This window comes from Equus asinus, chromosome 9 (genome assembly GCF_041296235.1).
Source record: "Equus asinus isolate D_3611 breed Donkey chromosome 9, EquAss-T2T_v2, whole genome shotgun sequence".
Lineage (NCBI taxonomy): Eukaryota > Metazoa > Chordata > Mammalia > Perissodactyla > Equidae > Equus > Equus asinus.
Window position 1 is genome coordinate 93,780,031 of NC_091798.1, and position 10,355 is coordinate 93,790,385.

The 10,355-nt window shown below is 49.5% G+C and overlaps 1 protein-coding gene across 8 annotated transcripts in view; it reads right to left on the bottom strand.

Moving 5' to 3' along the window:
- The window catches only part of ARHGEF28 (Rho guanine nucleotide exchange factor 28), a 273,307-nt gene extending 265,751 nt beyond the window's left edge, over positions 1–7,556 (bottom strand). For 3 of the 8 annotated variants that reach the window (XM_070517951.1, XM_070517949.1, XM_070517950.1), the window contains exon 1: positions 5,900–6,370. In XM_070517951.1, coding sequence (XP_070374052.1) covers positions 5,900–6,341 — 442 coding nt within the window. In that variant the 5' untranslated portion in view covers positions 6,342–6,370. The other 5 variants (XM_070517953.1, XM_070517952.1, XM_070517954.1 and 2 more) reach the window with 4 other exon arrangements.
- Positions 7,557–10,355: the final 2,799 nt, after the last annotated feature.

The window sequence follows — 10,355 nt, forward strand, 5'->3', positions numbered from 1 at the left end:
CTCCCCTGCATCCCAATATTTTCCAATACAACCCACATCTGATATGCAGGAAAACATCACCATTAGCCTCTGCAGGGACGCAGTAACCCTGGACTTGTTGACACAACAGTTAACAAAAATAATCAACCAACCAACATATATATATTCTGCTTTGAGCACCTACAAAGTTGCTTAAATCAGGGTCCCTGCCATCAGTGGACTTAAGGTCAGGTTGGAAAGTTGAGACTTACACACAGGAGCATACAATGAATCAGGGGCAGATGGCAAGTGATATATGCGAGGTACCAGCAATAGGATAACAGGAGTTCAGAAAGGAAAGAGCTCAGTTGCTACTTAGTTGGTCAAAGGATTCAGAGAGAAGGTAGTTTGAGCCTGCTGCCAGGACCGCCATAGACTTTAGCTAGAGGCAAAGGGCCTGCCTCGAACAAAGTCAAAGAGGTGAGGAAGCACTTGGCATGTTCCACAGGCACTTACTGGTCCCGGCTAACGGAAGTGGAGGGTTCACAAGGGAGGCAGCAGGGGATGGGACAGCCGGTGGCATAAAAGCAATATCACGAGAAAGGCAGGCATCACCCTTCCCTGGATGCTTCCAGATGCAGAGTGCCAGAGACCCCTCAAGGTTAGGGAAGTCGCCACAAAATCAGCTGTATTACCTTCTCAAAAAATGACATCAGGACCCCTTGGGAGATTCTGAACCCAGGCGATTCCACTGAACTTGGAATCCCGGGTTAGGGGTGCAAACAACCCATAATCTCATGAATCACTGAGCACCCCCTACCACCTGAAACTCTAATGCCTGGTCCTACAGCAAACCAGGAGATTGATGGAAAAAGAAAAGGAGAAACAGTTGACAAAGAACCAGGTGACAATGCAGATAATAAACAAGGGTCATTAGGGGAAAAGACAGAAATTTGCCCCAGAGCGACTTTGCCTGAACCGTCCAGTGGAAGGAAAACCTCCGGATCTTCACCAATGCTTACAATCCCTAAGGAGAGCTCCTTTGCTCCAAGTCCTAGTTTACAGCATCCCTGCGAAGGCCAATGCTGACGTCTTCCCGCGAATCAGTGTGGAAGTTTTTATCATGAAATTCAGAAACAATCAGCCCACTTGTCTGCATCTTCCCAGAGCCACACACCCCCTCTTCCACATGGGAGCTCCTCAGGAGACAGGGCGCAGGGCAGCCTTTCAGGTCTGAAATCTGTCTGGACTAAGTCCAGAAAGATAACTCCAAGTCATTTCAACCCAATGACTGTCTGGTGATCAAGGTGAGGCAACAGTAAGTTCATGGTCCTTCCAAATGCTTCCAGCCTGCCTCTGCCAGCATTGTCCTGACCCTGCGGATGCGACACTGCTGGCAGCGCTGCCCAAGACAGGAAAGGCTGAGCTGACATATGTCCTCCCCCTTTCAAATTTCATGAATGTATAGAATGTTAGAACTGGCAGGTCTTTAGCGACCACCAATCCACTCCTTTCCATTTCACCAGATAAGGAAATTGAGACCCAGAGAGGGTCATACTCGCCCCAGGTTACACAGCTGGGTGTCACAGGCGGTCTCCATCGCTGCCTCGGACTCCCAGCCTCGGTGCTTTCCCGAGGTCACACTGACATCTCACCGCCTCCTGCAACCTGGATAGCCTGCTAAAGCTGCCACCCTTTGTCTATTTTCCATTTGTTATAGACAGAACCACCGGCATTTTCTGGCACTTACTGTCTGCCAGGCTTCCAGAAGGGCTCTCTGTAAATTAATTCATTGACTCCTCACAAGGACCGGAGTGGGCAGGTCACAATGGTAAACCTCAGGTAGAGAGAGGCACTCAGAGCCAGGGCTCCCAGCGAGACAGTCTGGCTCCAGTGTCCCCACTCTTAACCAGCCTATTAGAGTCCAGGAAAGATAATTCCTTTGAGTTATAAGCGACAGAAGAGCAAGAGCAAGCCTTCAGCACAAGGGCATGGCCGCTAGTGTCCAATGATGAATTTAAGAGCTCAACCATAAATTTCATTGATATGCGCAACATCTTCACCATCTGTTGATTAAGTCAAGAGGATGTATTTATGAAGGAAATAAGGCATATTAACATTTTAAACATTTTTTAAAGGGCAAAATGCTCATGCGCCCACCACTCAAAGCCTGCCCCTGGAAACAGGGAGGACGTATGTGAGGGCGGGGCTGAGGAGGGTCTCTTCCGGATGCGCTGGTGAAGCCAGTGAAGGCGTCGCTGCCCACCTCCACCTGTGCTGGCCCCACTCGCGGGTACAAGAGGGGCTCTTCTGCTATTGGAGAAACATTACTTTCACAGTAACTTTCCACAGAAATCAAACCTCAAATTAATAAATTTAGGAAGAGATTAAGAGAAAACACCTCTGAAAATGAATAAAAACACATTTTTGATGTGTTCGAAACCAAGAGCACCAGAACAAACGCCCAATATTCGATTATTTTTTCACTTTCCCTCATATTAAAAATGTCAGATCTCATTATCTTGGTTATTCAGGAGAAGAAGTCCAGGAGCAATGATGGTAGAAATAAGTTACAATTGTGCCTAAGATCAAATTTCAAGAGAAAAATCACAGTCAACCGAGAAGATCCACCGTCAAAGCTCCGTGACTTATTTACCAGCCAGATGTCCCAGCCTCGAGTGTGCAGAAGCCCACTGTGCAAACGCAACAAAACGTAAAAACTCTAAAGCCAGAAAGAGAATGCCTTAGACACGAAATCCACAGTCCAGAGAAGTAAAGCAAAGACCAGCGCCAGGCACATGGGAGGCCCCCAACAGATATGTGTTCAGTGACCATAAAGGAAGAAAATACGGAGAGGAGCATGAGAGAGGCTGTCAAAACAGGGGAACAGCAGAATGACGCTGCTCTGAGCTTTTGAGCACTTTTTAATACCAGAACAACAACAAAAGAATGAAGGATTAGAGAGGCTGGAAAGTGACAGAATCTCACCCAATCGGGGCAAAATGCTCCGTGGTATAGGACCTGACCCGCACTGCTTAAGCAAGAAAATATCTCTAAGTCCAGCTTTGTCCAGGTAAGGGATCTGGACTCAAGCCCTACAGGGTGGCATAATGTTTACAGTACAACTCTAACAGGGCAAAACTCCCTGAATTTGGTGCATCTCAAATACAACACTTTTTAATTTAGAACTCTCAATAGGAGTTCCCCAGCTTAACCCACCACTTCATAACAAACCTTATTTAAAGTCACAGGGAAAAAATATCCCATAGCTTCTCTGTTCCACTAAAGCAACATAAATACAAATGCAATTAGACAAGACCTACATAAACCAGATCTCTCATATCTGATCAGTAAATTAAAGTCTAATAAAATTACAGTCAGCCTAGGGGTTTGAAAGCAATCTGGGCTCTGTGCAGTACCATCCTAGCCAGGCCCCAAGCATAAAGCATTTTCCAACATTTATATCATTAATCTTTTTTCTGGGGAGTCAGCACTTGGTCAGAAACTCTGACAGGACTTGAAGTTAGAGCTTAAGTACCAAAATAGTGGTTGCCAATTTTGTATAGAACACTCAATATAAAAGTAGTATTATATCCCACTATTTGTTAATACTTGCTTAGAACATTTCCTTTTCTCACATGGCATGTATTAAAGGAGGTCATGTATCAGAGCTCACCTGAAATTCCTGCCCAATTTAAGTTTTAGCCACAAGAGTAGTTTCTTATAAGAGCACAATATTCCAGATTCTTCTACAGTATTCATGTGATTTTAAAAAGGTGTGAAACTCAACTGTGGCCTCTGATAAAATAACACAGAGCCTTAGTTACCAACTGCCATTTTCCTCTTTCCCCTTAAGTGTTTCTAAACTGCTTAAAGGGCAGGACAGGTGCTTCAAAGGCAAGCCTAACGACACACCTGTTACATAACCTGTTCTTGGCCGGCCAGGTTCTGTGGTTTTGATAAGGAAGAAAACACAGTCAAAAGCAGGACAGACACGGATTCTCTGTTCTCAGTTCTCCCATTAGCCAGGGCATTCATCTGAGTCACACACCCAATAGCTGGCTCTGTGCCTCAGTTTCCCCAACTACACACTATGAGGTCTGAAGATATCCAAATTCCTATTTGACCAAAGTTCATGACCACAATAATCACATAGAAAACCCACATCACAACATTACATTGAAATACTAAGTTGTATTAAAAAATTCTGAAGGCTTTTGCAGTATTCATTTCTTTTTCTGTAAATACTCCAAAGGGGTTAGCTTGGCCATCAAGCAAGATTAGGCAGATACTCGTGTGCCTGAAGAACGTGTCTATAAAAACCCAGGACAGACATACAGAAACCTCCCCGGTGGCATTATCACTCTGCTTGGATTCTCCTGTGCAGAGAGCAACCTGCAGAACCAACAAGGACAGGTCTTTGATTTCGCTTTTGTGAAAATAGGACTGTGCTTCCCCCGACAGCTTCAGGGCCTAGGAACACAAGACGACAAAGCTTCAGAAAACCCGGGACCCCAAAGGATGGATTCTTTCCAAACGTTTTTCACCTTTCTTACCCAAGCGGCGCGGCCTGGTGGTACACCTCCATGACCCTGGGCCTGCGGAGATTTGGGGAGACCCAGGCAGGGGTCAAAGAGGGAGAAGGTGCACACACAGATGTCGCTGCCTTTCCTCCACCCACCCGGCAGTAACCAATAGAGGGGACGCCTGGCCTCCTAGGCAGGGAGATGGATTCTCTCCTGAAAATCTAACTGGTGTCCGGGAAACCGGAGCTGGGTTTCCAAGGCGGCCTGAGCGCCCAGCTCCCACACAGCCCTCCACAGGTGAGGATGGCGTCTTGGCCCAGCACAGGCATCCTTATCACACGTGGGAACTCCAAACACAGGAAGGTTGGGGTACCATCACCCACCCCCCCGCTATTCAAGGAGCAAACAAAGCCATAAAATAAGCATAAGGAATTCCGACAGAATTTTGACCGCCAACCGAGATATCTATAGATGCCTTTCGAAACACAGCAAATGTTTGCGCACGAAAGAAACATTAGCGCTCCCGTCCAGAGCTCGCGCTTGGTCAGCTCTCCAGTGACCCGGCCGCGCCACGCACCCTCACCCCGGAGCCGAGGCACCGACGGAGAGCGGAGATCTCAGTTCTGCAGGCTCTCCCTTCTCCCCGCAAGAGCGCCGCGGTGGGAGGGTGCTTCCACGCGCCCATCCCGGGTCGCCGAAGCGGCGGCCGCCGCCTCCTCGGTGCGCCCCGCAGCTGCCGCCGCGCCAGGCAGCGCAGCCGCGTGCACTTGTTGCCGTCCCCGGGGAGCGGGAGGGGCGCCCTCCCTCTCGCCGCCGGGCCCGCACGGCACCCTCTCCAGCTCTGCGGGCCGCGCGGCCCCGGGACCGGCGAGAGGAGCTCGGCGAGCGCGCACCCCGGGAGGCAGCCGCACTGTCCCCCCCGGGCTGCGGGGCGACGCGGGCGCAGAGCCCCCGAGAGCACTCACCTGCGGCCGTGGCCCCGCAGCCTCCAGCCCAGCGAGGCGCGGCCCCCCTGCCGGGCCGCCCGGAGCCGGGACGGCTCTCCCGCAGCTGCCAACGCCCGGCGGGCGGGCGGGGCGGCGCTCGGGCCCCAGGGCTGCGCCGCGGCGGGGCCGCCCTCCTGCGCGCCTGCCGGCTGCCGCTGGCTCCGCGCCGGCCCCTCCCGGCCCCTCCCGGCCGCATCACATGGCCCGCCCGCCGGCGGCTCCGGGAGGAAACCCGAGGCGCCCGCCCGCCCCTCGCTCCCCTCCCTCCGCGGGCGGCCGGCTCGCCCCGACTCCCGGCACCGGGCGCCGGGCCCCGGAGGAGGCCGGGTTGCGCCCCGGGGCCCGCGGCCTCGCCCGGGCGCCGCCCGAGGAAGGGGCTGTGCGGGGCTCGGGGGAGGCCCAGGCTGTCCTCCTCCCAAAGCCGCCCACCTGCGGACCTAACAGGGCCCCCGTGTGCCTGACAAGGCGGCAGACTCCCTGTCCTTCCGAGGCCGAGCTCCTGGCCCGGAGCCTCGAGCCGCGCTCCGCCGCAGGTGGCTCCCTGGAAGGCAGCGTCGTTCACAGGTTGGCGCGCAAACAACCTGTTCGCGCCCCAAACCTGCGAGAGCGGCTCTCTTCCACCCGCCGCGCTTGTCCAGTTAGCGCGGACCACGGCCCCAAGCCGAGAAGCCTCTCCCTCGCCCAGGCCTTCAGAAAACACACTCCAGACCCTGGCAGCAGCTTTAACAGCCAAATTACCGATTTGACTTTTCTTGCAATTACCCTGAGTCTCCGCTTTGTCTTTCCTGCGAAGACCTGCCACCCCAAAACCAGGACAGGGGTGTAGCCCGAGGGCCAGAAAGGAGCGCGCCTCCCCAGCAGCTGTCCCCATCACCTCTCCGGCCCTGGCCGCTTCCACCTCCCTTCCCGTCCTCACTTTGCCCAGTCCACCTTGCTGATGGAGCGCCTGAGGCTGGACCAAAGAAGAGAGCAAGAAACCGCCGTCCTGGGGCTGAAGTCCTCAGCTCTGTTCCAAGGCGAAGGTCCGCGTTCTGCCTTAATAACGGGGCCCCAAATTGGCACTGAACCCTGACCCATGCTGCGACCCCAGCTTCCGCCACTGCACACAGCTGGGAACCCAAGGCCTGGCCTCAGGCACGGTCATTTAAAGAAAAAAAGTCCCTGCCCATTGCCAGGACTTCAAGGTACTCAAAATAAAAATAAAAACAATAATATTCTCAAAAATAAAAAATAGTTCCAACCCTAAAATGTCTACTGGAGATCCACTGAATCAACACACCAGACAAAAATGGCTTCCAAACTCTGATGAGCAAAACCCTTGATGCGTTAGCCGCCTTTGTTGTTACTCTCCTTTTCCACATCACTAGGATTGAGTCTCTGTGTATTTTATTTTCTTTCTTCCTGCCCACACCTTTTTCTTCATTAATTCTGTCAGATATGTAGATAGAAAAAAATAAGAAAACGGGAGAGGTGGAACAAGTATTGTAAGAAGTTACCCCAAAACTCCTTCCCCAGTAAGACAAAACAGACGAGCAGAACCCGTGGCTGTGGACCCTCACCAGCCAGGGGTCCAACCATGCTGTCTGCAGCTTTCCCGCTTGCTCACAAGCACTGTGCTTGACCAATGTTTAAATAAGTACGAGGCTTTCAACTTCTCTAGGTTCTGATTTTAAGCAAAGTGTACTCGAGCAGCCTTCAAAGAAGCCTGAGTGTCTGAGGCAGGGAGTTCTTGGTTGTGTAAATAACCCTCAGGATCTGATTGATTTTGGTGCTCCAGATAGAGGTCACTCGGGACACTGAGATAGTGCTGAGCTTGGCTGGGACAGCGTAGATTTAGAAGTCAAAGACTACACATTCTCAGTCCCCGGACAAGGACAGTCAGCCAGCAGGAAATCGGGTTCGTAATTCGGTTGGGAAAATTCTTACCTCCTGGTGAGTATTACGCCAGTGTCCCAGGTCGGCCGTCTTTTCTAGTTGTTTAGTCTGCATCCTTACAGACTTCACTGCAGACAGACCTCCTCCATAAATCCTGCCTTTGCCGTCCTGGTCCCCGCCAGCCTCTGGACTTTGACAAAGCTGAAACCTCTTACCGCACAATCTAGCACCTGATTATATTCGCTGTCACATGCTGGACTTTACAGGTTCTTATCCTCTCTTCAACTTGTCATTTCAAGGACAAAGACTGTTACCCAAGTAATTTCTCAGGCCTTACACAGGGCGCCTCTGGAGTATGTGATGTTGGTAGAGACCCCAGCTCTGGAGTATTTAGTATTTGTTTTTTAAGTGAGGTGTCACGTCAGTTACGCAGGAATGAAAATGTATATCACAATTTTCTAACTTTTCTTGAATGGATTATAACTGCTCCGAATTCTATTATCTGCCTAATTCTTTCCTGCTCTTCATTCTATTTCCTTTGCCAATAATTCTCAAAGATTGAATAATTATGAATCTAATGTTTGGCCATCTGAGTTAGGAAATTACCAGTGTTTCCTAAATAAAAGCATGATACTAGAAGATGATAGATTTAGGTGGGGCCGGGGGGGGGGGGATGGGGGACAAGTTTCAGAATTAGGAATAGGATGACCTTGGGAAGATTCAACCTTCTAAGCCTGCATTTCCCCATCTGTAAAATGGACATAAGAATAGTATCTACTGTCATTAAGAGGATTAAATGACTGAAGGGGATTATGGGACACATTAATCCCCTTCCTCTAAGGATGAAGGAAATTGTGGCAATTAATATTTCAGAGTATGGATATATTAGAACACTTCAGAGCTTTGAGATAATTAATAGAGCGTGTCAGACTCCAAGGTGAGAAACTCGGAGGATTGTACCCTTGGCTGCTCAGGCTGAGAAGGTCAAGGAACAGAGAGAAAAGAGGCCAGCATGATGGAAACCAGGGCACAAATCTTGTGGGCAAATGCCCACAGTTCTCATTCTGTCTGCACATTAGTATCACCTGGGAAGCTTTAAAAAGAAAATAACAGGGGCCAGCCAAGTGATGTGGTGGTTAAGTTTGCAGGCTCCACTGTGGTGGCCTGGGGTTCCTGATTTCGGATCCCGGGCACGCACCTACACACCACGCATCAAGCCATGCTGTGGCGGTGTCCCACATACAAAATAGAGGAAGATTGGCAACAGATGTTAGCTCAGGGCCAATCTTCCTCACCAAAACAAACAAACAAACAAAATACCCAACAGCCTTGCTGCCCACAATCCCACCCCAGACCAATTATTTCAGAATCTCCTGGGGATGGGATTTTTTTTTTAAATCTCTCCCAGGTGATTCCAATGGTCTGACAAAGTTGGGAACTAAAATTATTGCTCCTGGAGAAGCACAAGAGACAGCCCTCAATTATCTGAGGTCAAGGGATCCACTTCTACTAGTGATGAACAATCCTATTTAAATTGCGGGCCAACGTGCTTCAGTGTCCTGTGCGTGTGAATCACCTGGAGAGGCATCAAAACGCAAATTCTGACTCAGTGTCCAGTGGAGGCTGATGCTCTGCATGCCTGAGGAGTTCCAGGTGGTGCCAGTGCTGCCCGTCTGTGGACCACGCTCTGAGAAGCAAAATAAGAGAGATCCGAAACAGACATTAGGAGCAGAAAGTAGAGAAATATTCATATTGCTACAAAAGAAGTCTTGACACCCTTGAATATTTTTAGTCAATATTTATTGTGCACCAGCTATGCACAAAATATATTTTGCAATCTTTTAAGAAAAGAATAGGCCATTTGCAGCCAGTTTTAAGGGTGAGGTCTTCCATAAGGAAAGGCACAGCCTGTCAAATAAGCTGGCTTCTCCTCTAGACACCGCAGACTGAGAGCCCGGGGCCCACAGTGCTTTCAGGGGCCAAGGAAATGTTTTAATTTCTCTTAAAATTAGAAGAAAAGAGATGAACTTTAGGTCAAAGAAAACGTTTCAATAGGTAATATTAGGATATTTGTCTTTCTAACCATGGAGTAGTATAATGTAGTTATTTTTTTTTATTTTTTATGGAGGAAGGGACCCATAAGGCGAAAGTGCCAAGGGTCCACAAAATTCGTAACGTGGCTGTGTGCTCAGGTTCCGTTTCAGTCCCGGGTATTTTTCAGAAAGCACGTGAAGCCTATTGTGGCTGGTATTTGCATATTGATACTCACATGAATAACAGGAAGATATTTGGGAAGACATGAATTGCCTCTTGAGCGGAGCCGGTGGTATAGAGTTCAGCACTGCCCACGTGCGTGATCTGAGGAACCCTGGGAATGCTCCGTTGACAAACAGCCATTCTTCTTCAGCTTATTCCTGAGGCCCTAAAATCCTGCCATTAGAAATTTATTCCCCCTCCAGAGCCAGTCTTTAGAGATTCATACCATCTAGAGACCCTTCTTTGTATTTCTTTTTGAATAAAGAGGGGCCCACCCTTCCCAGAGCCTCGGAATGCAAGGCCAGTTTGGGAAGTATGTAGACTGTAGCTCAGGCATATTTTCTGGTTCCTATTTCTCAGCTGATCCACAGCTACACAGATGATCTGTTACTCTGCTCTTTTCTAAACCTCCCAAACCAACCTTTCTAGGAAACTAATTTTTGTTGCTATTCCCCTGACCTTCAAGAAAGCCTGACCATTTTGATTTGTGAAGGGTCAATAAAATCCTATTCTTGATCCACTCAAGGAACAGCCGAGGTTTTCCCCGGGATCTGAAACAGTCTTTATCTCAGAAAGTGATTGCTTATTTGCCTCACTGATTTGTTTGGGTTTTTTCCTTGCCAAGATGGCTCCAGTTGTCCTCAAGTTGTGGTTCATTTAGATTTTAAACCAACTCTAAGGACCCTTTTTGATCTCTAGGGCACAACTGTATAAGGCAGGGCGTCTGGATAATGCCCCAAATTCACGTGTCTAG